The 26692-nt window shown below is 45.7% G+C and overlaps 1 protein-coding gene and 1 long non-coding RNA gene across 6 annotated transcripts in view; one reads left to right on the forward strand and one right to left on the reverse strand.

Annotated features, from left to right (window-relative positions):
* The window catches only part of LOC309378221, a 33083-nt gene extending 30192 nt beyond the window's left edge, over positions 1-2891 (forward strand). For both annotated transcript variants that reach the window (XR_014171880.1, XR_014171881.1), the window contains exon 4: positions 2754-2891. This is a non-coding gene — a long non-coding RNA (uncharacterized lncRNA). The remainder of the gene's footprint in view (positions 1-2753) is intronic.
* The window catches only part of MAML3 (mastermind like transcriptional coactivator 3), a 279257-nt gene continuing 252571 nt past the window's right edge, over positions 7-26692 (reverse strand). For all 4 annotated transcript variants that reach the window (XM_081925953.1, XM_081925954.1, XM_081925955.1 and 1 more), the window contains 3 exons: positions 11546-11782; positions 7610-7718; positions 7-4161 (listed from right to left, as the gene is read on the reverse strand). In XM_081925953.1, coding sequence (XP_081782079.1) covers positions 3170-4161; positions 7610-7718; positions 11546-11782 — 1338 coding nt within the window. In that variant the 3' untranslated portion in view covers positions 7-3169. The remainder of the gene's footprint in view (positions 4162-7609; positions 7719-11545; positions 11783-26692) is intronic.

Raw genomic sequence — 26692 nt, forward strand, 5'->3', positions numbered from 1 at the left:
AACTGATTCAGATAACAATCTTTTATTATTATTTTCTTTAAAATTGGTATGTTATTAGTTCCTTTCTACATTTTTTCCAGAGCTCTGTACAGTTCTTAAAAGGAAATAAGCAATGTTCAATGTACAAAGTAAAAAACAGTAAACTAGAAAAATCTGGATAAAATGGAGCAAGTTGCTGGCAAGGATACAGTACAAATTAGTAATTAGACATCTGAAGTGCAATACCACTGCAGTGAGGATGAGTTAAAGAATGAAATAAAAATACTCTATTTTAAACAAACATTATATATATATTTATATTTATATAATATTTATTTATATGTATATATTTTACAGATTAGACCCAGTGATATCTGCAGGATTGTAAAAACATATTTACAAATAATTCTTTTTTAAACATTTCATATACATCAGCACCATAGTAAAAAAACAAAACAAAACCCAAGATATTAAAGTTTGACTTTTTATTACTTGGTCCCAGTTCAAAATATTTGGAGAAAGCTTTTCAAAGATAATGGATTTTGAGGCCTCATCAAACACTAGTTCCTGTACTTTTCTGATGAAGATGAATGTTAAATTTCTTTACTCATTAGATTTTGTGCGGTTCAAAACTCCAACTTCTTAGTCTTCTTGTTGTCACCCTTTCCAGCAAAGAGTGACACTGCCCCAGAGGAGTGATGAAGACAGATACTTGGTTCCTATCTTATGCTTTTGCATGCCTATTCAGGTTTAAAAGAAGGTGGTTGTATCTCGCACCTCTTCAGCTGATTTCTGTAACCCACAGAACCGTTTTCTTGGTCTTCCAGTCCTCAGCGCTAGCTGATATGATACCTAATTACGCTCAGAGTATTTGTGGACTAAAATCTTCTTGGGATCCTCAGGCCACAATTCTGCACTGGTGCTAAGATGAGTCCTGACTTGGCACATTGTGCACCGAGAACATGGCAAACCACTTCTCTGTTAGCAAGCTTTGCCACATGCCAAGTCCACTGATGTGCAAGCTCATTGGTCAACCTTCATGTTAGCACAAGCAGGAAGTTGCATGAAGTGGTTCTTTTAGCTCACGACATCCAACTTTCAAAGGTGTCAACAATATGTCTCCCACTAATTCCAGTGAGTTAGATGATGAGACAGTATGTGGGAGTTTCAAAATCATGTCACAAACCAGATAAAATAAATGAGGGCCTAAGTACACCTTATATGTAAATATGTGTAATTGAATCGTGATTCTCCCCCTTCCCCATTTTCCAGGAAAGTTAGCTTCTGGAGGTGGTGGTTTTAAGTGAAGTGTGGGTTGTGATTGAACCCTTCTCTGCTTGCTTCTTCTCCACTTTAAAACCATCCCTCCGAGCTGCTTCTGTCCTACGGAGTTCCAAATGTGTGTTTGCTCTTGCTCTTGCTCCTACTCTTCACCCCATCCCACCCTCTATTTTAAATAATAATAATAATTTATTACTTATACTCCGCCCATCTGGCGGGCCTCCCCAGCCACTCTGGGCAGCTCCCAACAGAATATTAAAAACATGGTAACACATTGAAAACTTCCCTAAACAGGGCTGCCTTCAGGTGTCTTCTAAAAGTCAGATAGTTGTTTATTTCCTTGACATCTGATGGGAGGCCATTCCACTACCAAAACTGGAGTATGCTAAAGAACATGGGGCAAACAGTGGCTGGGGAAAGGGTCAAGTATTCCATCTCTCTGCTGTTTCTCCACTAAAAAAAAATGCTCCCTCTGAATTTGGATTTCCCAGGGATAGGGGAAATACGGAATGCACCACTGGAGTTTGGTTACACATTTGCATGTAATGTATAATCAGGCCCGAAAAAGTGACATGTGTTTAATACCAAACCTGTATCTAAAACACAGGCAAATGGTATCATATTCAACTCCCACCAACATAAATGACTCCACTTTTTTGCAGGTCAGTTCCAGCCACACAAAACTGTGGCTTAGACAGTTCCATTTGAAGATTGACCTTTGCAATGTCGTAACTTTATGTACAACTACTTCCAGCAATTACCTGAATGGAAGACCCTTCCTTTCTTATTCTGTCACCAACTAGTTTAGGCATCATAAAGAGCTTGGTGTTATCATGTTCATAGTAGGAAGGTTGACAAAGAGGACCAGCCGTTAGAGAACGTTAAGCATAAACTTGCTTCCAACCTGTCAAAAGACATGTTGACATTGCTCCTAAATAATTTCTATGTAAGACCACCATTACTAGCCCCTCTCCCTTAACTCCCAAAGACATCTGCCTGTGCAACCCAACCCCTCACAGGTAACACCTATTCATCTTGAATTTTCAGGAAAAGAACAAGCTGGACACCACTGTTTGCAAGTTCTTAATACATATAACCTCTCCCTTTTTAATGCCTGCTTTCTTTTGTGTCTGTGTCTTTGGTAGCTGCTATCTCAGTGAGCAATATAAGTACTGCAGCCTTTGTGTGTCCTACAACTCTGTTTTTCCCCCCATCCTTAAAAAGTGACTAAAGAGTCACTTGGTTATAGAGGAAACAGGAAACACAGGAATGGCAAACTATGTAGATGGGGACTTTCTCTGCACCCAAAGGAGACTTGATAGCACATTGAATGGACCCTTTCATCTGCGGCCATGTCTAGTCATAACCATAACCAAGCAGCCTCTGCTTGACTCCTGATCAAATCAGACACATAACTACATGAAGAAACTTGTCATTTGCTTAAACCCAGAGTTTAGCACCTGTACTGATCCCGGCCTCTCTTTCTCTTTCAGGTGCCCCTTCCTTTGTCTCGGCGCCTGTCTCTGCAATGTCCTGACACTGCAGCAGTTCCAGTAGAACCGTGGTGGAAAGTTTATTGTTATGGGGCAGCCAGTGCTTGCCATGTGGAGACTACCAATCTTCTTCCATAGCCCATGGGCAGCAAGTAGCAATTTTTGGAGCCCCCTACCTCTCTCGTTGTCTTATTCCCACCTGCAGCAGGCGGACTATGGGGTGGAGACTGCTGTGAGGACACCAGCAAGGCCTTTTGTTCAATGCTTTACATTCCATCCATGCCTTCCACAATCAGCCACAGATCAGCTTGCTTTGCACTGCTTTAAAAACAAAACAAAGAAACAAGGATGGACAACATCCTGCTTTCCTTTTTTCTGACCCCACAAAGGTTTGTAACTATACATATCCCCATGTGCTACGGATTTCCAAACAGCTCATCAAGTTCTTGCATCCACTCATCTCCTGGCCCACCTTTAATGATGGAATCTACAAGGTCTGTGCTGTCTGCTATACTTGGAAAGGAACCGCCAGCTCCTTCATTGCTGTAACTATAAGATATGTCCTGAGTGGGATTCCTCTCATAGATCTGACCTTGGCTGCTCTGAGCAAAGCTACCCCCTGGTATCTGTTGTGCAGGGGACTGGTTAAAACCAGCCATGGTGGGAACTGCTTGGCTTATTGTAGGCATAACCATTGGTCTAGCTTGGTTGTTGGTTCCTTGTTGTCCAGGGAGTGGTTGCAACATTTGCCTTCCCATCGCTGGATTCAGGGTCCGTACTGTTCCACTTGTGTCCATGACAGACTGACTAATGCCTTGTGGGAAGTGTTGCTTAGGCAACCTTGGCTGAGCAGATTGCATCGGGTAAGCTGCACCATTATTGAAAGGTCCAATTTCACCGCTAGTCCTTCCAGGGATACCTTGCAAGCCTCGTGCCTGCCAGTTCTGTGCTCCTTGCGGGACAGGCCCCATCATGTTTTGAAGTCTGGGAGCTTGTGGTCTGGGTAGAACCTGGCCCACAGGTCCTTTCATCTGCTGGTGTTGTTGAGATATGGCAGAGTTCACCAACATGTTTGGACCAAAGCTACTGACCATGCCAACCCCTTGTGTCGAGGTGGGCTGCCTCGGCCCCTGACTTGGGTTGTGTGCCAGGCTCATGCTACTTTGGTTTGGGTGCTGCAACATTTGGCTCATTCCTGTGTTCATATTGTACATTCCTGGCTGGCCGGCTGCTGGGCTGCTGTAGGGAGCCATCCCCATCTCGGATTGGCCAGCTGCGGCAGACATTGCGCCAGTGTTTTGTGAGGCTCCCATGGTCATCATGCTGGTGTTCTGGGACATCATTCGGGAAGTCCTCATGCTCTGAAGAGCTGCCTGGTTTCTCACTGCCGCTATATCCTGTGGGGAACCTGAAGCAGAAGAAGGAAAAATATTAAAAAGTGAGCTTTGGCAATAATATTTTATTGGACGTTCGGGCGCAAAGGGATCTGGGCCCCTAGGAGGTGGCTCCTATGCTAGGCACTGGGGAACAAAACAGGAGATGACTATTGTGCTCATACGCTTCCTGTGAGCTTCCCATAAGCCTTTGGTTGACTGCTGTGGAAATCAGGATGCTGGACTAGGAAGGCCTTTTGGTCTGATCCAGGAAGGCTCTTCTTGAGTTGTCTTGCAATGCTAGTATTACCGTATTTTTCGCACCATAGGACGCACCGGACAATAGGACGCACCTTGTTTTAGAGGGGGGAGAACAAGGAAAAAAAATTCTTCTGCTCTCTGCCCAGCGCCCCTTCAGTGAAGTGGCAGGAGGCGCTGCGCAGAGAGTGGGAGAATTTTCCCCCTCTTGTTTTCCCGCTCTAAAACAAGGTGCCGTTTAAGGTGCGTTCAGGCGACTACCTTGGAAGCCTGGAGAGCGAGAGGGGTCGGTGCGCACCGACCCCTCTCGCTCTCCAGGCTTCAGGTTCCTTTCGACCTGCTCTTTGGGGCTGGCGGGGGAAGCCCACCACCAGCCCCAAAGAGCAGGTCAGGGAGCAGCGGCCATAGGCGCGCGTCACCTCTCGAGCCGGGAGAGGGTCGCGGGGGGCTTCTTTAGCCCAGCGCGTGCTCTCCCGGCTGGAGAGGTGACGCTCGGCAATGGAGGCTCCTGCCATAGGCGTGCGTCACCTTTCCAGCCAGGAGAGGGTCGCGGGGGGCTAAAGCAGCTGGAGACGCAGGGCTGGGGCAGGGGAAGCCCGAGCTTCCCCCTCCCCCAGAACGGGACCCAGAGCCATGCCGAAGCTGCGCGCAGCTTTGGCATCGCTCTGGGAGCTTGCGGGGCTGGGGGAGGAGGAAGCCCTCCGCCAGCCTCCAAACCATGTCGGGAGACAGTGGGAGGGCGCGCTGCGCCTCTCCCGCTGTCTCCCGAGTTTGCGGGGCTGGCAACGGGGAGGAGCAGGCTTCTCCCCCCGCCAGCCTTCTAGCCAAGTCGGGGGGCAGCGGGAAGGGCACGCTGCACCTCTCCCGCTGTCTCCCGAGTTTGCGGGGCTGGCGACGGGGAGGAGCAGGCTTCTCCCCCCGCCAGCCTTCTAACCAAGTCGGGGGACAGCGGGATGGCGGCGTTCCGCCTCCCCGCTGTCCCCCGAGCTTGTGGGGCTGGTGGTGGGGCTCTCCTGCAGCCTGGACAGTGAGAGGGGTCGGTGCGCACCGACCCCTCTCGCTCTCCAGCTTCAGCGAAAGCCTGCATTCGCACCATAGGACGCACAAACATTTCCCCATCATATTTTTGGAGGGGAAAAAGTGCGTCCTATAGTACAAAAAATACGGTATCTCCAGATATGGGTCTGATTGCAATTAGCACCCAACCTGGCAGTGAAACCTCAATGCCGTACACAGTTACCAAGGAGTAATTCCCACTGAAGCCAATGGGAAGTACGTCTGAGTAGACATGTAAAGGATTGTGCTGTCAATGGTAGTGCAAGAGGTGTCAGTGAGGTCCATAATAATGCAAGCATTAGTTAGAAATCTATTTAGCCATTTAGAATTGCAAACAAACAAACAATAGCCTGACCATTAGTTGTCTGAGGCACTCTTTCAAATATTTCCATTATCTTTCAAAACTAAAGCCATGAAAATAGAAATGTCAGGCGCAGAGAGGCTAATCAATTTTTTTATAGCTTAGGAGGCATAAGTGAATGGATTTTCTATAGTGTTGTTACTGATTATGTCTATGGAAAGAAGAAAAATTTAGAACAGAGACGGTGTATTAACAAATCAATACTGTAAGCACATTTTGCTCCACCTTTGGACCAATGACGGGAAGCCAGAAAATCCTTTGCCTGTTAAATTCTACACCCTGGCAGATACACCCAAACTAGGTGTCTTCCTGTTGACGAGGGATGTAGAGGGAGGAGTGGATGGAAAGGATTATTGATTTCTGGAAAGCAAATATGCTCCGGTGTTTATCATCTTTATTTAAAAATAATTAGAGGAATTTTGATTATGCCCAGAGTTCATTGTGGCACCAGCTCAATACAATGCTGAGTACACACTGCTGACAAGAGCATAGCTCTCACCTCAGTAAAAAGATAGATGAAATCACTGTGAAAGAATAATATTTCTGTGAAGCGTTACCTGACTGTTAAAAAAACCCAGGAACCAAGTATATCTCAGTGTCTTCCTTTCTTTCATTGACAATATGAAGCACATCCCCCAGTTTAATATAATACAAAATAACAAATCACCATTTTAACCACCAGGAGAGTGTTTTGTTTTACAGACCATGTATTTAGATTTCTCTCTTAAGGCTACACCAAGAAAAAAAAAGTACCAATGAAACTCACAAAATATGGTGATAATGAAATAACGTTAATGGCATTTAAAGAAGCTCTGTAAAAATCTAAGAAATATTGTAAGAAAGAAAAACAGGTGTGGAAGGGTGTGCTAAAAGGCAATAGCAAATTTAGGAAATGTGTAATCAAAAAGTTTAATTCAGACGATTGTCAGAGAGGCTGAAGGAAGTCCAAAAATGAGAAAATTTGTTAAAGTTGTAATGTGGTATGATATGTATTTGTCTTGATGAAAATTAATAAAACATTATTAAAAAAAAGAAACTCACAAAATATGAAAAAAGTCCTCCTCTCCATCTCCCCCCCCCCCTCAACACAATATTTATGTGTTTTGAGCAGACAGGGCTCTTCACTGGACAACATTCTAAGATTAAATTTAAAAGATGAAAACAATGAGGATTCAACTGTTTGTAGCTCCTTAAGATTATCTTTATCAATAGAATTTTGTGTACACAGGATGAAAAACCCATGAAAATTAATGGGATGCTCAACACATGGAGGTTTGAGAGGGGAAGCACAGGGCCAGCAAGCATAAGGCCACAAGAAAAGCCAACTGGATCAGGCCAATGACCCATGTAGTCCAGCACAGCGCCCAACCAGATGCCTGTGGAAACCCACAAGCAGGATCAAAGCACCAGAGCACTCTCCTTGCCTGTGGCTTCCAGCAATACTTATTGTATTCAGAAGCATTACCGCCTACAACCATGGGGCAGAACATAGCCATGGTTGCTAGCAGCCATTAATAGCTTCCTCCTCCATGAATTTGCCTCAATTCTCTTTCAAAGTCATCTATGTTGGTGGTTATCAATGCATCACAGCTTTACATAGCAACGGGACAGACTCTGACGAATAGAAGATGTGATGCCCTTACGTAGAGTTTCGGTCTCTGACAATCTCCTCTTGGGTTGCCTGCTCTTGCCTGCCACGTTAATAACTCTGTGTCAATTAGCAGTACAGTAAATAGAATGCCAGTGCTCATATCTAGCTATGCGTTAGCAGGCAGCTTGTGCTCCCTGAATGCCTGTTGGGCTCTCACCTTGGAACTGATTGACCTGCTGCACAGGGTAGGGGTTCCTCTGCTGTTGCTGGAGGTGCTGCCGAGGCAGATGTGACTGCTGTTGCTGCTGTTGCTGCTGCTGCAAATGCTAGAGAGAGGAGCAAGAAGAAGAAAAAGAGGTTGGTGAGCCTGCTGCCCGGCTGATTGTTACGACAGCAGTCGGCAAGGCAAGCAGCGGAACTGGCGCTTTTCCAGCAAGGTGTTCTTGAACGACAAGTGCTGCGTCGAAGTGGCAGGCAAAGTGAGCAGCGGCCCCGTGCAGATCAAGAGCCCTCCGCACACAGCGTTGCTCAGACTCCAGGCATTGACTGCCTCTCCACAGCAGCTCTCTGCTCTTCACTTGCTGAGAACTTTTCGTACTTCTGCAAGACTCGGAAAAGGAGAGGAGAGGAGGGAATGCTCCTAGCTGAGAATCGTGAACCAAACTCTGGGACCATCTAGTATTTCTGGATCTAAGTTAGTTAAGCCTGCCGGGCTGGTTCTTATGAGCTGGGGAAGCCCAGTTGCTGCTGCCTGATGGTGTGGGGAGAAGAATGCAACCATCAAAACAACCGTGAGTATGGTTTAAACTTTCTCCTTTGGCTTCTTTTCATGGAGGTTCAGTAAGTTAAGAATGGGAGGACCAGGTGAGGTAAATCACACCGTCCATTCATCTTCTAGTCCTGGGGTGGGGAACCTCTGACCCTCCAGATGATGCTGGTCTTCAACCCCCACCAGCCCTGACCACTGGTGAAGCTGGCAGAGGCTCATGGGAGCAGGATTGCAACAACTTCCAGAAGGACACAGGTTCCCCACGCAGCTGGGATATGTGGCTCTGTCCATTTTACCTCACCCAGTTCTTCCATTCCTAGCTTACTGAACCATCGTGAGAAGAAGCCATGGGGGAAAGCGGAAGCCACACCAATCCCATTACAACCTCTCCTCCTCTGTGAATATGTTCCATTAGACTTCTCTCGATAAGATGGACAGGTTCAAGCACTGTCACATCCTTATTTAATGAATAAGAATGATTACATGGTGGGGGCAGGGGAGATAGGAAGGATGCTACCCTGAGTGCTGGAAAGAAGACCTCCTCTCTGCTGCAAGGCCCATTTCCACCTGGCCTAGGGGTTGGGGCCCAGACTCCCCTTTAACAGCTAGAAGAAGCTCCTGGGACATTGCTGGAGCCGCTCTTGGGTGGGGGCAACTGACTAAAATGTTTTAAACGATTGTTCTAATTTTGGTTCCTCTGTTTCGTTTTTGTCAGGTTGGTATAAACTGTTTATTATTATTGGTGTTGTTGTTATTATTCGTTTCTATTGATTTACTGGTTTGTTTGTTGCTTGTATAGGATATTTTGTTTTTTAATGTTTGATGTTTTCTTGTGTTTTTATAAATGTTGTAAGCTGCCCAGAGTGGCTGGGGAAACCCAGTCAGACAGGTGGGATATAATTTTTTAAAAAAATTAATTTATTATTATCTTGCAAGAAACAAACATGCTGGATTCAAGACTCAATCCCTGCAGACCATCGACTAAAAGTCAGAACTACTGGAATGATCCAAATCTTGGCCCAAGCAAAAGCAAAGGCTGACAGAACTGCTGCTGCAGCCACAGCTCATATCTGCCAGGGCAAGCAAATTACCGTGCTAGTCTGGAGCTGATGCCATGAAGTAGCGGCATTGAAGGTGGCTCAGGTTCAAGTGGATCCTGGGCCATCCCCACAACACCTCATTTTGGGGCTTTTTTCTGGGCTTCTGCCAGTGGAGATTCTACTTCTGCCTGTCCTTCAGTGGCCAAAACAGAGAGTTGAACAGCAGTGGAGCGATGCAGGCATCACTCCATGGCCAGAAACCTGGGAGGAAGGACAAAAGCAGGGGGTTGGATTGCAGCCTAAGTGCCAGCAGCTGAATGTATGGATTTATTCATTCATTTCTCACTTCCTTAATAGGTTGTGCACTCTCCTGCTGTACAACAGCGGCTTAGGAGTACAGATAGAAGCAGATTTTGTTGCTGTTGCTTGATTACAAAAAAAATGCAGGCAGTGCAGCAGTGACTAGCTCTCAAATCCTTGCTGTGAGGCTGTTCTCCACCTATTACTGCGAATGAGGCATCAGGCTACTGAAAAATCATTCACAGTGCCTAAAGATGCACTTGTGGCATACTTCAGGGATTTGTGTGGAAACCAGGCCCTGATGCGCACTTGATAATACGCCTGAGCTCAGCAGGTGTATAGAGTGGCTTCTTAACAAATGCTGCCTTACTTGTGCAGGGAGTTACATCAGTCACCACTGCACCCGGCACATGAAACATCACTTTGCAGTTCTGTGGGATTTTACTAACTAGCCATATGGCAATTTGATCAGTTAATTAATTAAACGTAGCGCAGAAGATCCCCCAGAATTGCAAGACCAGTGTTTGATGTATTAGCATGCAGTAAACAGAAACAGATGAAAAGCAAATGCTTTTCCACAGGCTTCTTTTTCACTAAGACGCTTTCACTTAATACAAACTTGAGTGGAAAAAGGATCCCGTTCCCCCCAAAACACTTGTTGATTCTGGGAGGCTTTTTTCACCTTCACCTAGCCAATAGCACAGTTTGCTTACATCTGTGATCAGGATTTGTTTTTATTTAAGTTTAGGTTCTTACATTAGGAGAGTGGCTTGGTTGCTGCCGTTTCTTAATTTCTCTGTGCATGATGCTTAGGGTGTTCTAACAATGGGCGAATGGAGAAGCACAGGACACATTTTGGTGCTTTAAGCGGAACAGCAAATGCCTCCCTCAGCCAAGATGCAGAATACTCAAGGCTGGCTAAGTAATTTTGGCACCCGAGGCAGAAAAATCCCCCCAAGCACCTCTCCCTGGGAGTAAAAGTGCAATAATTATAAATCAACGACTAACCATTTGTGTTCTTTTATGACATCCCAAATCAGCTGCCAGAGGCAGCTGCTTCACTCTCCTTAATGGTAGGGCTGACACATGGGAATCAGCACACCAGCATTAAAAATGAATTGGGAGAACACAGGAATGATACAGGCTATAGAAAGAATACTGGTGTGGTTCTTCCTTTCTCTTAGATCCAATGAGATCCTAACTTTTACTTTGTGGAGACATGTCATAGATGAAGTGACAACCATGCTGTTCCCATAAGCGAAGAATGATTTCCCATGATTGAATCAAACACCTTAGAGAAACAGCAGAAAATTATTTTCTAGGTAGCCATAAAATAAGGAAGAGGAATGGAGATTCCTTAGAGGCATACATTCTGTTTTTCTCTGTAACATGCCATTAAAGGACCAAAGCAATTGCCTTCTGTCCCAATTACACCAGTAATTAGCATTATCGTTTATATTGCACCTTAAAGTGTTTAGCAATCCTTATCTTGTTTATCCTCACAATAGCCTTGTGATGGAGATGGAGAGAAAATGGAGAGAGCAAACTAAGAATCAAATGACTCTTCCAGAGCTGCCAGAGAGAGAACGAATCAGTGGTCCACAGAGGGAAGTGAGTTCTTCTCTAGATCTGCCTCTCTAAGTCTGTTGCCCTGCAGATGTTTTGGAGTAGAAGGGCTGTAGCTGATGGGAGCTGTAGTTCAAAACATCTGGATGACACCATGTAAGAAAAGGCTGGAGCTCAGAGCAATACACAAGTTATTGCACTATTGTGGCAGTCAGTCCCTTGCCTCATAATTGACACATGCATGACAAATGAAAGCCTAGATTACGGAAGCTGCAGGGTGCTTGTATGAACCTTATGGATTGCACTGTTTGGTTACAATTGTTGTTGGAAAGACCCAGTTGTGTCTCTGTTCCAGGTCTGGGAATGGTCACTTACTGGTCCTGTTAGCTAGGGATCATGGGAGTTGTAGCCCCAAAACATCTGGAGGGCCGAATTTGCCTATGCCTGACTTAAGGTATGGAGCAAAAGGGTGCAGTACCTGTTCTGCCAAGATCTGCTGCTGTTGCCGCTGCTCTCGTAGAAACTGCTGCTTCTGCTGTTCCATCATGTGGAGCTGGGCCCTTTGCTCAATCAGCATCTGCTTCATAAGGGCAGCCTGAGGCTGTCCACCCAAGAAACTGGCATTGACCGAACTTGTGCCCACGTTACTGGATCCTGGTGGCACCGAGGACTGCATGGGACCTGTGGACCGAGACAGTCCCACTGCGTGCTGGTCCTGGACAAGGAAACAAACAAAAGCCATGTGAGGAATCATTGGGTATGTGATTAGGCTTATCTTCATTTATTCTCAGTATTTATATCCCACCCCTCCATTACATGCAATGGAACATCAAGGTGCCTTACAAACATCACAATTTAGAAACAAAGCAAGATTTTAAAGGGGGGGGGGAGAGAGAACCAGCTGATTATTTATTTTGCAAAGACACAGGTCATTACCAATCAGACGCACCAGAATGAATTAAAATTTCCACGTAGCATCTAAAGGCCACCAGGGAGGGAACCAACTGAGTTTCTAGAGACGAGGGCTTCCAGAGTCTGGGTACCACTACAGAGTAGGCCTTCTCCCACAAATGCCAGCATGGAACAAGGCCTTCTTTAATGAGCTGAAGAAAAGTCCAGCAGGATCATTGGGGGAAGGTATCCCAGTCCCAAACCATTCATGGTTTTAAAGGTAATAACCTGAATTTTGAATCCGAGTCAGAAACGGGCCAGGAACCAGTCAGTGAAGCTACTAGAAGAATTGAATCACACAACCCAACAAATCAGCCCCAGTGGAAGCGTTTTGCACCAGCTAAAGTTTCTCAGCACAGTATGTGGGGTGTTGCAAATTGCAGGAGGAGGTCTCCGCGCCTGTCTAGATGTTACACTTGCTGCAGGGATCGGAATCCCTATGGTGAGTTTTCCACCACCTGCTGCATTGTTTAGAACAAGTCACCACATGAATATTGTGAGTTTTTCTGCTTTTGAACTATATCAGTGGTGTTTCCTGGCAGGAGGGAGAGACTTGTGGTATGATGCCCAACCCACATAGTAAGCTGTTTCCAGTGAGGGTTTGGGAAAACAGTCAAGAAGTTGACGTTTGCTATGGCAAAGGCAGGAATGGCTGAATCTGTCAATTTTGACTTTCTCTTACTTTCTCTTTTTTTTCTAGAGTTCAGGCCTGCACATTTCTGCATCAGTTTATTTAATGACTGATTGATTTTAAATTCACCAGCATTTTAGTACAAATTTATTCCCATATACACACTTCTGCCAAGCCATTTCTCCGAATACAATGCATTTTTGGATGGCATTTCATGAATATATGCATTTTCATGTACACTTCCCCGCAATACACACATTCTTTTACATATTATTTGGTTGGAGAGCAGCATCAGAGAATTCAGGCAAGTGTGAATTCTGAAAGATAGCTGCATTTCATTCTGTGTATTGTTTCAGGAAGTGTGAATTAGGGAATTTCACATTAAAAGCACCAATCGACCTTCATTTCTCCTCCATTCCTCAGTGACTGCAAATATGTATAGAGCAGTTTGCAGTTTACAGAGAAATAAAGTTCAAGGAGAGGCATGGTCCAAAAGTACAGGAGGTGGGAGAGGAGGAGGGAAGTGGATGATCAAGGAACTGTTGGGTGCAGAAGCCTAAATCCAGTTTTACTCTCTCTCTCTCTTTTGCAAGCATTGGGTGCACAGAATGCCACTTTATTGTATTCCTTCTGACACTGTATGGTATGCAATCAGATCAAGTCTAACAGTAACCCTGGCAGGCTATTAACTCATATCTGAGGAAGTATATAAGAGGTAAAAGATATATGAGGAATGGTACAGAGATCTGGGGACAAAAACCAGGACCCCTCAAGCCAAGCTCAGTCATTCAAAGCAACGTGAGTTACGGATTCAGCAAAAAGCAAGGAACAAAAGTAGTAATTAGGGCTTACATTTTCTTGCTGGTGAGGCAACTGAACAGGGTCAGGTGGCCCCAGTTCCTCTGCACGATGCTAACCCATGCAACCTCATTATAACTTCCAGGCAAAGTGAGGTGGATGAAAAGAGATTCAGCACCTGGAGTCCAATGCCAGGGAGTCAGGTTTGAGTGCAGGGCACCACCATGATACTTTTCAGGTTAAAGAGGAGGTAGTAACATCCTTTCATTGCTGCTCGTTGCCCATTAACATGCTTTTATACCCCCATGCGCCCGCACGATCAGGAAGATTAAGAGGAGATCAGTTAAAAGTGGGCTATTTTTTAACTTTAATCCAAATAGGAGTGAATGTAAGAGGAGAGCAAGGTGGTGCGAATTATACTGCAAATTAAAGGACACCTCCCCCCACACCACGTTCCTGCCTGTTTGCCTGCGATGCTGCTGGTCCCTTTGAAGGCCTTGGCCAGAGGACTTAAGAGAGGAGGCCTGGAAAGGATCTCATTAGCAGTTCCGTCAACACAGCGCTGATCGCCTTTCTCTTCCCAGTGTAACCAATGGCGATTGTTATGCAGGAGAGATGCACCAGGAACATCCCCAGGAGGTTAGAACTTAATTATGAGCAGCCCTGAAGAGGGAAATTTCGACAGATGGATATGCATTTTTTTGGGGGGGGGGAACCAACCACTTTCTGTTACTTCCCATCCTCTCTGTTTTTGCCCTGCGAGATCCAAGTGAAAACTTGAGAACCAACTGTTGCAGCTATTAAGGTCCTGAGCAGCCGTGAAATCTACCAAAGCTTGTAGTGGAGGTCTTTACAAAATGCACGGGATATCGGGGTACATCTAACCCCTCCTCCTAAATCCATCCACGTCCTAACACCCCAGGCAGGTGTGTGAGAATCACTTAGCTGCAGTTCCTCCCGAACACCAGCAGGTGGCGTCCCAAGCCTGGTCCTCCACAGCTCTGTCAACCAGGGTTGGTGACTGATTGCTGCCCTGGGCTCTTGCTCTCCTCTCCCTCTCCCTCCCCCCTCCTTCCCCACCCTCCCCCATGCTTGCAGATGGCTTAATCATGACTACTGTTCCCTCCTCCTCCTCCTCCTCCTCCTCTCCCCATCCCCCTCAGTACTTCTGCGATAATGCTGCTAACGCAGAGCTAGGCAGTCAAGTGTTACAGCACAGAGCAGGTAGCCTGGCAACTGAGAGTATAATACCGAACAGATGGTGTTCGTACACATGATGGACATCACACACGGCAGCCTGAGACAATCCAGGAATTCCCTGGTGGTTTGAGGCCCTCTTTATGGAAAGAGCGGGGGGGGGGGGGGAACGGGACACACAAAACAAAACACAAGCCTGTTGGCTGCTTTGGGGATATTTCCTACCCTCTCCCACCCAACCTGACACTGAACCACTAAACTGATTTCTTGTTACTCCTGTTTTGCTAACAGCACTAAAGGGACAGCAGTCTGGTAGTGTGCGAGGGGGACGGACGGAGGGTTAAGCTTCGCGTAGCCTGAATTAATCAGGCATTACGCTGGGCCTGAGCAAGGACAGGGTTTCTTGACAAAGGAGCCACCCTTGCTTCTGCTCACAGCCGGCGGGCGCGCTCTCCTCGGTGAAGAGACTGTCTGGGTCAGGGACGTCCCTGCAGCTGGAAGCTATGCAGGAGGTACAACAGGTAGACTCCTGTGAAGCACACAAAGGGGCATTTGTAGGCTGTGCCCAGGTGGGAGCCCAGGTTATGCATTTACAGTGTTCTGGGTGTGAAGAAAGAGCAGCCACACGGGAACACCTGGGAGATGGGAAGAAAAGGAGCGCCAGTCTCAAATCCTGCCCCTCATCCTCTTTTTCCAAAACAAAGAAGCAAACATATCTCCCTCTCCCACTGGTGAGAGCTGCAGGCACACACTGCAGTGCACTGCTCAGCCTCCAAATTCAATGCAATGCTGAGGGGGCTCCTGACACTTCTTCCAGGGAGCATGCTGCTCTTTACTAATGAGCTCAGGAAGCGGAGACATACCCAGGCTGTCAAATTTCCAAACACTGAACAATGCATAATCTGTGTCTGTGACGGGGCTGGGGAGAGAGAGAGAGCGCAGCAGAAGCTCCAGGAAGAGAGAGGGCGTTTTTTCTTTCTTTCTTCCTCCCTCCGAGGAGCAAGGTGGAAGGAAAGGAAGGGCTGCAAAATGCCATCACAATAGGTTTCTCAGAGAAAGCAAAGCCACCCATGCAAACGTCCCCTCGAGAAAGGTGAGCCAGAGTCTGACTGAATAAACAGTGGAATTATTTAACCTTTCAGAGTGCTCTGTTGCCGTCGTCTCGCCATTCCCCCTTTCCCCCAGCGCTATTCCCCAGACCTGCCCCTCCACTGCAGACAATGATTTATCGGGGAGGAAATAGGATTTCCAGTGCTAAGGTCAGAGCTGGCCGTCAGACGTTACCTTGCTCTCACTGCAAGAAAAACCTTGGGCAAGCTTCCAGAGTTCCTGCAAAGCCAGCCTAGGGATCAGCCAGAGTGATACGTGGCAGCACTGCACACCTCAACGTATCTCAAAGAATACCTTGTCCTGCAGGGGACTCTCAGATTTCATTGCCTTTAATAACCTGCTTGTAGCTGCTATACTTCTGGAGAAGAATGGAAGGGCCTCTCCAGACTGGCGTGTGTTTGTTTTTGCAGCTGTATTCTGATCATATATAACTTCATGAACACAAATCATAATGAATGCTCAGTAAAAAGGATGTCCCTAAACCACATAGGCACACTTCTAAATCAGGAGTCATCAGGGGACCCCAGCAGTCTCCTGATCAGAGTTCTCCACTGTCTTAGGTGTCAAATGAAGCGGTGGATGTCAGAGGTCTGAGTTCAAATCCCAGATTTGCTGTGCTCATGCACATGCGCAAATGCCTACATTGCAGATTCATGTAATCTGCGCACAAAGAAACAACAAGCCAACTATCAGACCAAACACAGAATCGCATGGCTTTTGCAGTTACCTTTTGTGCCCTGTTGAATGGTGAAGAGTGGAAGACAAGTAGGGAGAGGGAGGAGGGGGAAGCAAGGAACAGTATCAGAACAGATCAGACTGGGCTGCGCACAGCAACAGCCACGACAGCTCATTTCTGTGCTCACACATAATTTTTATCATAATAAATTTTAGTTGGAACATTTGCTCCTCTTCAGAGCAGTACAGGCTGAGCTGTGCAAATTGCCATCTCATGTGACGCTTGCAAAGATGTTTCAGTGCAGAAGCTCTGTTGTGTGCTGCGGGCTAAGCCAAATTCAGCTCAGCGTTGACCTGTGGGTAAACTCAAGAGTATAGACAAGCCCTCCATTGCATTGCATCGCGGATTTACTCTGCAGAATCCAGTAAAGGGAAGGCACACTCCTGCACAGAGGCCTTTACAATCTCCAGATGGGAGCCACATCGCACAAAGTTCTGGGTGGAAGTAGGTGGCAGCTTTCAAGAGAGGAATGCTTAGGGCTCAACTTACAGTTTGACAGCCAAGCAATGGCCAGCTGCCTAGGAAAGGGCAAACCATAAAGCACACAGTTATAAAACAGACACATGGCTTACTAAGGCTCCTGGAAACATCCTTGCACATTGCCTTGTAGTGGTTGCATGAAGGTTGGCATGGAAATAGTTTCAGAAAATATAAATAAAATCAGATTCTGAGTCGCTCTGACCTTGGTCACGATAACACAGTCACAAAGGTCCTACAAATATTTGTTGGTCTGCTTTCTCCCACATTGGTCTCCCTGCAACTATAGAGATGGCCGTCCCACCACAGAAAGGCCTGCCTGGTCTTCATGTTCCTATTATGTTTATATAAGACATTCATCTACCACTTAATCGTCAGCATTTCCAAGAAGTGTACATGAAATAAACTACACAGAATCAAACAATAAAAATAATCACAAAACCAAACAAAAGCCCCTTACACTTGACCTGAAAATGCCTGCTGGAATAAGGAAGTTCCACAGGTTTGGGCCCACAGAACTGAATGACTGACTTCTGGCAGTTGCAAGCCTTGCCTCTGAGCCATTAGGGGACCACCAACAGAGTCTCCCCTAAGGATCTGGGTGATCAGGCAGAGATATAAGAGATCCCTTGGTTTCTAATATATCCTTCAGCTAGATGACAGACAAAAACATTCTGGTTTCCCCGGACTTGGAAACTGTTAATGTTCGCATTCAAAACAATACTGACTCCACTGTCTGTTGCAACGGAGTGCTCCTATTTTGTTGTGTTGGTTTGCATGCTTCAGTTTACCATTTTCTACATTTTAATTTCACTTTTATTGTTTCTCACTATTTTGTTTTCTCCACTCTGGGAACATAAACGTATGCTGAAGGTGTAGAATGAAAATTATGCAAATAAATACACACCCACCCCCTCCTCATGTTGCATCTGGTAGAAATCACACAGCCCAGTAGGATGTGTTCAGAAGATGCTTGGAAGTACACCTCACAGTTTAAAGAGCAAATGAAGAAAAAGTGCTCTGAAAGGGAACCCAAATCTATGTTCCCCAGTCTTAAGTAATTCTAGTTGTTGCCCAGGAATAATAGTGACAGTTAGGGAGTAATATGGATACCTAGAAAAGCACAGCTGCTAGAGACACTCAAACTGTCAGAGCATGCAAAGAATATTAAGGGAGGAAGCCCACCAAAGATCAAAGAGAGGTCTTGAAAAAGCAGAAACCTGCCTTGTAAGCTCTTTGCTGTCATGAACGGGGAGAGTTCGCATCACCCATGCTGGCATCTTTACAAAAGGTTATAAACTGAGACTATTTAAACGCTAGAGGGAACACGCTCAGAGTCTCCTTTTGAAACCAGCTCAGGTGTCAGGGATGGAGCTGTCTCGTGACAGGTTGTTTTGCCTTGTCTTGAAAATTAATTTCTGCTCTTAGCTGTGGCATCTCCAGCATTGCACTTCCCTGAGCTCCTTTTCACCTTCTCCTCAGTTTCAAAGGGGGGAGAATTTAATCTTTTTCAACGTAGCGTCTGAGCATCCCCACACTGCAGAATTCCTGTGTGTGCCTTATAAATCTCAGCAGCACCCTGAGATGGAGAGCAAATGTATGTGAAGCAGAAGGAAGGGATGTGGAAGGGGGTGGGGGAGAGGGAAGAATCAGGGAAGAGGAGAAGAAATGGCAGCTGACTTACAACCTTTCTGCACAGCCAGATAAAGCTGCACCTGGTTTTGTGGGTGGGAGACTTTCTACTGGCTCAGAGAGGAGACAGATAGCAGTAGTAGGGCTGTTGCTGGGGTGTGTGTGTGTGCGAGAGGTATCAGCCTCCCATGTCTCCTTCTGCTACAGCTGGAAAACAGCAGCATGTTGGAGGAGCCAGGAAGTTTGGCTCCCTGCACATGAAGAGCAAGAACTTCCCCACATCTTTAGCTGCTGGTGGTGGTTGCTTTTGCAGTTGGGGGCGGGGGCGGGAAGAGCCTATTTATGTGAAGGCCACTGTTGTTGATGGGCCAGCCCAGTGAAGGAGTGTGGTGAGGGCACCCTCTCTGGGCGATTAGTTGTGGGCAAGTTGGTGGGGGGAGAGATATGAGAGTTAACCCGGCTTCCCAGGGGGAGCACTAAGGGGCTGCATTTGCGGTGAGAGGATGAATGCAGCACATGAATGCATATTCAGTGTGACTGGCAGGTCCTTCCTGATTTTTGCTATTGTTTTGTTTGATTTGTTGCTCCGTCGTATCCTTTGTGTTGATATGCATAACCATGTCTACTCAGAAGTAAGTCGTAGAACTGAAGTGTGGTAAGGGACCTCCAAGGGCCATCTAGCTCAACCCCCTTGTAATCCAGGAATCACAGCTAAGGAATCCCACACAGACAGCCATCCTTACTCTGCTTAAAAGCCTTCAATGAAGTCCAGGCACTGTAAACTGAGCCTGAGTGTTTAAGCTAGCTTTCCTCAACCTGGTGCACATCTGTGCTGACAGGAGTTGCCGTCCTAAACGGCTGGAAAGTTCCAAGCTGAGAAAGGCTGCATTGATGGACAAGTGCTGCTGTCCACTCACCGTGACTCCAGGTTCTGTCCTCTCACGGGCATTTGGGTTTTACTTCGCGCCTCCTTCCTCCCACCACCAGCAGCTAAAGATGTGCCAAACAAGGTGAAACTGAGAAGAGGGATGACTCCTATGGAATGCAGTGAGCTTGCTCCCAGGTAAGGAGAATTGCAAACAGACTGATTACTACATTTATACTTTGCCTTTTCATCCAAGGGGCTCAAGGGGCCATATGTGGTTCAATTACCCCCTACTTTATCCTCACAACAAAGGAGGTGGAAAGGAAAACTTGCAAATTCATGCCTTTCCCCTGCTTTTAAAAGAAATGGTTTTGCTCAGAGTAGACCCATTGAAATTAATGAACCTTCCTAAGTTAGATCCATTAATTTCTGTAGGTCTGCTCCACGTAAGGCTCAGTTAAATACCACCTACTGGTATTTAGCATAGAAGCTAAGAGACCACACTCTGAACAAGAAACTCATTTTGCTGCTTGCAGCTTAAAAAGAAGAATAGGGGATATCATAAACAACTGACTTATGCTGTGAATTCACTAGGTGGTCTTAAGCAAGCCCGTCTCAGCCTCGTGCCTGTCTCCCATCTGCCACACGAGAAAAAAAATCCTATTGATGTACCATATAGTGTTGTTGTAACAAAGATAATGTATGTGACGCGCAGTGAACTTTGAAACATACCATATAAATGGTACATCCTTGCTTTGTGCAGATAATCCTTGGAGCTCTCCTTGCTGCTGCAGAGATCAATGACACTTCAGAGGTAGGTTTTAATCTGAACTTCGTATTTTTAAATGTGCCCTCCCCTTCCCTGGTGCTTCTGTTTCCTTCTTGTGCCGCGGTTTTAAAACAACTGACTGGCTGCCCTCAAAAGAGCAGGGGAACTGTGAGGGATGTGTCACCTGCACAGTGGAGCAAAGCAGCTGTTCCAGATTCCAGGCGGCCTGATTTGGTCAAACACAGCCTGCTAATGATCTCTTAGCTGCTTTATGAATTGAGCCCTTATACCCACGCGCCTGCTCTCTCCCTTTCTCTGTGCTGCCTTCTCTTCCCTTGCTTCAGGGAGAAGTGGGGGGGGGGGAGGGAAGCATCAGCTGTCTCTGGCAGAGCTTGCCTGCAAAGGCTTTCTCCTGCCACCCCAAATTCCCCACCCACTCCCCTCTTGCTGGCCCAATGAAGCCATCAAGCTAAAGATTGCATAACTGATGAACAGGCCTATCTTGTGTTATACTGGGAGATGGGCCAACTGCCTCCATTTATAGACAAAAGTGCCATCAGTCAGCCAAATGAAACCCTTTGCGGCAGCTACTACGAAGGAGGAAGAAAAAGAGATGGGGGAGCCAGATCGGGGGACGTGCTGTGTTGTGACGTCACCAGGAGCTTCCTTCCACCACTCCCACCAGTCTCCCCAGTGCACAAATGCCTTCCACAGAAGAAACTTGAAACCAGACTAAACATAGTTCGCAAAGCCACTTCTTCTTCTGCCTGCCCCTCAATTCCCCCTCCCCCTCCCTGTGCCTTGAACTTCACTTAAGTCACACAGTCCTCTATCATATTATATCATCAATCAAGCTAATGCTAATCAGATCAATAAGAATATATTCTCTCCAGTGCTTTCCTTTCCTTGCTCGTAGAACTCTAAAGATTTAAAATAAATCAATCCGGCCAATGCTAGACCAAGAAAAAGTAATGCTTAAAGCACCCACCCACACCCTGCAGCAAGCTTAAATACCAGCACAATGCACACTTCGTACAGGGTTCACTTATGGCTGATTCACACCTGCATGTTCATCAACTATTGTGTCATCATCGGCTGACAAGTCAGATTGGAAGATGTGAGCTCCTGTTTAAAATGATTCGTATTCCCCAGTACATATGAACATACATGTCTACTGTAGCATTATTAAACATGGTGAGCATGTATATACGAACTTGCCCAAAGTCATGTCCAGATATAGGAATGTGTTTTTATTTTTTAAACAAACCTTAGAAGAAGACAATCATGTTGTGGACTGGGTGAACTCCCATAAAAGGATCTGGTATTTACATAACATTTCCAATAGGCAGTTGGACTGAGGTCTGGCAAGCAGATAGTACTGGATGGGCAAAGAGGAACGCTGGCAACTATGCCAGGAACAGCCTGGTTGTTAAAAAGCAAGTGGGAAAGATGGGCATTTGCTGCTTTTACTGTTGCTCACCCTAGTTTCTGGCCGTGAAACCATTAGCATTCCTGCCTGGCCTTGCAAACCCCGCTCAGAGTTAAAATTAATCCTAAGCATAGCAGTACCAACTGCTCGACTATTGCAAGATGCTGCCTTTAGCGATGTACAGGCAATGGCTATTCTGAGACCAGGAGAAAGCACTGTGGAGCTGCCACACTGCACACAATCACTTTCCGCAAGTTGTGGTAGTGCTTCAAAATGCACTTTGCATTATGCTATACTCTGGGTCTCAGAAATGTGACAACAATTGCTGCCTTGGACAATACATATGTATGTATTGGGAAAGCTTCATACCATGCTCTTTCACCCAAAGACTCTTACCGTAACTAAAAGAACAATAAAAAAACCAATTCAAACAACAAGTTAAAACAGGACAGCATTAAGTAAATTAAAAAACAGTGACACATCAGGCTTATAATCCATGAAATCAATGCAATATAACAGGGCTGTGCAAATAAAAATGCATTACCTGGTGCTGAGAAAACATTAAAGTTGGTTCCAGGTGAGCTGCTCTGGGGACATTCCAGAAATTGGGCACCATCACAGAAAAAGCCTTATGTACCTTTCGGTCTGAGTGTTGAAGGCAGCAATTGCATAGTGGCCATGGAATATCTCCATTTTCAAGTTGGGAGCAGTTTCGAAGGTGTTTTGTTTGTTAAAATATATATTTTAGTACCTTGAAAGGACATGTGCTTATCCACATCAAGGCACACACACACATGCGCGCGCGTATACACACACACACACACACACACACACAGACAATTTAAAATCCCTTAGAAACTTGATTACTTCAGAAATCAAGTCAAGTAAATGCCGCCATTCCATTCACCTGCATGAAACTAGGAAATGTAGCTGTGTGGAGAAATGAGGAATGAGGAGTAAACAGGCATCTCCATCCCATCCCTCTGAAGCAAAGCTTCTCCTTTCCTCCAGTTCGTTTGGGTAGTGGTCAAGTTACGAATGCTGGATCAGGACTGGGCCGCCCTGGTGGGAGGAAGGAGACTCCCATTGCTCCATAGAAATAATTATCTATACTCCAGCCAAGGACTGAGACAGCTACTGGAGCACAGGAACCAAGGATTATCATGTGCTAAGAGGCTGCTGATTCCAAATGACTGGAGTTTTCGAAAACAAGGTGTTTGGTGCTGATCTGTTCTTGATGACCAAAATGATGGTGAGGTACAGAAATGTATAACTTCTCCACTGCTTTAACCTCCCTTTCCACCAGTTTATGCACCCAACAGAATTAAGTGGTAAGGTTCTTTTTCACTTGTATCACTTCAAATTGAAGGTATAGAATCATAGAATTGTCGAGTTGGAAGAGACCCTGAGAATCATCTAGTCCAAGCCCCTGCAATGCAGGAATATACAGCTGCCCCATACGAGGATCGAACCTGCAACCTTGGTGATATCAGCACCACTCTCTAGCCAACTGAGCTATCCAGGCCCGTCGGGGACCATTTCACCATCCTGTGATAAAATCTTCCATGATATTTGCCTCTTCATTATTCATACTTGCCAATTGGCTTGTTTCATTAAACAGGATCTTGCCCTGCCACTACATACTTTTTAAGAAGCCATGGACCATAAACCAGATACTGCAGTAAGGGAGATATTGGAATAAGAATGACCCGCTCTAGCCCTGTATACTATATGCAGCTACAAATGAGCACAGATCTGTTATGATGTTATTACTATAACAGAAGGAATAGTTTCTAATGTATGTGTTTAAGCAAAATATTCCTAATATTTCCACATTCTGCACTACTAAAGAACCATCTGCTCCAACTGTGCCTCTGCTTTCTCCCGAAAACATCCCTACTAATTGGTTTCTAATGTTGGCACCCATTTCTTGCTACAGGGACCCATAAAACAGGCTCCTCTCTGGTTGTTTTTCCATTCACTCAGCATAGTGAATTATAATTCCTTTCTTGCCTTCTTTAATAAAAAGGGGAGACCAAATTCAGGGACAGTGGATTCACTACTTTGCAGTGCTGAGAGCACTGCTCAGTGTCAGTCACTTCATCTATTTGCTCTGTCTTTCAGTGCAAGGGAAGAGCTTTAAATCTGCCATGCTCTCATTCTCTGGGCCCCTGGTTACCATGGTCTTGCCATGCAGCATCTCAGGGAACACAATTCTTCTGCCATTTGACATGGGACCACTGCATGCAGCCCATTTGTTTGCTTTAACCTCCCTTTCCCTATGGATACTTTTATATTCATCTTGTGCTCGAATTCTGCTGGACTAGGATGCTGGACTAGGTGGGCCATTGGCCTGATCTAGTGGGGTCCTCTTTAAGTTCTTACATTCTGTTCAGAACTGCTGCTGCACATATTGGATATGTACCAACAGTTACATAAGTGCAAAATAGTTATAAGCATCTGTTTATATTGGCAGCACATCCCACCAACATCAGATGCCAGCACAAATGGTTAGGGTCTTAAGAGCTCGGTCTCAACAAGTGCAGTCTCTACAGCAGGGGTCAGCAACCTTTTCCAGTCATGAGCCGGTCCACCATCCCTCAGACCATGTGGGCGGCCGGACTATATCTTTTTTTGGGGGAATGAACGAATTCCTATGCCCCACAAATAGCCCAGAGATGCATTTTAAATAAAAGCACACACTCTACTCATGTAAAAACACCAGGCAGTCTCCACAAATAACCCAGAGACGCATTTTAAATAAAAGGACACATTCTACTCATGTAAAACACGCTGATTCCCAGACCGTCCGTGGGACAGATTGAGAAGGCGATTGGGCCGCATCCGGCCCATGGGCCTTAGGTTGCCTACCCCTTCTCTACAGGGTAAAACTGACCAGAGTCAGGCTGAGATTACACATACATGCTCATCCCATGACAACTTCCTTAAAAAGCAAGGTTTGGTAGCGCCCCCCCTCCAGTGGGCTCTGTCTAACAGCAATGGGCATCTCTAGCAGGTTTACCTGGTGATGGTGGTTGTCGTGGTGGGAAGCCATTTTAATTTCACACAATGCCCCGGAACAATGCTGCATCTGAGGTGTATGTGTGTAATTAAAATGGCAGGTCCTTGCAGACCCAGTGACCCACAAATGGGACTTAGGCCCAGCATGTGGTAGGTACTGCCAGGGTGCTGGTGTGCTTGCAGCTGAGTGCTGATGCCATTCCTGAATTCACTTGCACATGTATGGGTGAAAGAGCCACCGCAGATCAAAGCTCCGCACAGAGCTTTCATGTCAGCTGACGCCATATAAAAAACACACACTTTTCAATGGAAGGCTGCTGGCATATCTGGCTATGAGTCATTAAGTGAGAAGTCACTAAGAGCATGATCCAGCCAAAGATAAGTATATTAAGGTTTCATTGATTTCAGTGGGAGAGATTTAGGCACATGCTTAAGTTTCCCATTGAAAATCAATGTGGGGCTTAAAACCTTGGCTGGATTGCACCCCCCAGGGACAAGAGATCCAGTTATCTACATGCATGTGTGAATCAGCCCTTAGACAGCACTTTCTCACTGTAATGAACTAATGCAAGAGGGGAAACCCACAGGTTCCAACTAGCATCTCTGAGCCTATTTACATAGATTAACTTTATGGTGGATTGATTTAAATCACCAAGAAAAAAGGTTGATTTAAGTTTCCAGCTCTGTAGTAACTATTTGCAATTAAATACTTTTCTTTAGTGCCTAGCAGCATAATCCAAATCTTGGACCTGTAGTTCACATGCCTTTGGCAGTACAGGATTTCTACCTGTTTGGGGTAACAACTGAAAACTTAATTATTTCTATTTTGCTTTATTTCATATTTCAATTAAGTTCTACTAAGAGTATGGACCCACTGAAATTAGTGGACATGGCTAAGTTTCGGTCCATTTCAATGGGCCTACTCTGAGTAAAACTTAGTGCAAATCTATTCAGGCCTGGGGGCACACTGGGAAATGTAAGAAACTGTTAGGGACACCTCAAAATACCCATTTTACAGAATAAAATCTGTAAAAATATCTACCCCCCCCCAAAAAAAATCTCCCTCAATTTCCTCCCTCACCATCCTCAGATTATCTTGCCCCAAACAAACCATGAGCTGTAAACAAGATTTGCCCTTGGCTTACCACCTGTGATTTGTTTGAGGGAGACAAGCCATGAGACTTGGTTTGCATGTAACGCTAAGGCTAACCATGGTTAGCTCCAGGAAGCATGGCAGCAGCAGGAATGGAGGGTGGGCAGCAAAGTGGCTGCAATTTTCATTCTATGTACCTGCAGGCTAGCTTGCTCATGCATTGCTAGGGTTTGGTTTTTCTGCTCATCTCCCTGGAGATCCTAGGGATTCAACCTGGGACCTTCTGCATGCAAAGCATGTGGTCTACCAAAGCGGCAGGGAGCTTTTATTGCACACACACACGGTGGGAAAGCTCTGGACTTTACAGCAGAGCAGCAGAATGAAAAACCCAGCAACGCCTACTTCAAAAAAAAAACCCAGAACATTGTGGAGAGCAGAGATCGCCAGCCCTGGAGAGTTGACAAATAAAAGAGGAGGATGGGAATAAACTGAAGGCAGTCAAAAGGTTTTAAAAACAAACTCATTAGGAAACAGACAGTAGGAGGGCAAAGGTACAATTAGAAAAAAAAATAAAGCTCTGGAAACAGAAGTTCACAGTATTTTCAGCAAGTAGCACACAAGTCTGAACTAGGGCAAAGTTCAAGTAAGACATGACTGAGCTTCTTGGTTGGAGATTTGTATTAGTGATGCTCCTGCCACAGCTAACAAGACTTTTGCTTTCTATGGGACCTGACCCAGGGAAACGATCATCACCCACCACCCCATGGAATTCACTGGGCGTTTGACAGCATTCAGTAGTTTGCATTAACATGACATTTGTTCCAGAGCATGGATGAAATATTTAAGGGCTTGCCATAGTCCAGTTGTACGAATATTGCCATGAACACTCATTTATTGTTCACTGATGACACGAAAG

This window comes from Podarcis melisellensis (genome assembly GCF_964234715.1).
Source record: "Podarcis melisellensis genome assembly, chromosome: 9".
NCBI classification, from domain to species: domain Eukaryota; kingdom Metazoa; phylum Chordata; class Lepidosauria; order Squamata; family Lacertidae; genus Podarcis; species Podarcis melisellensis.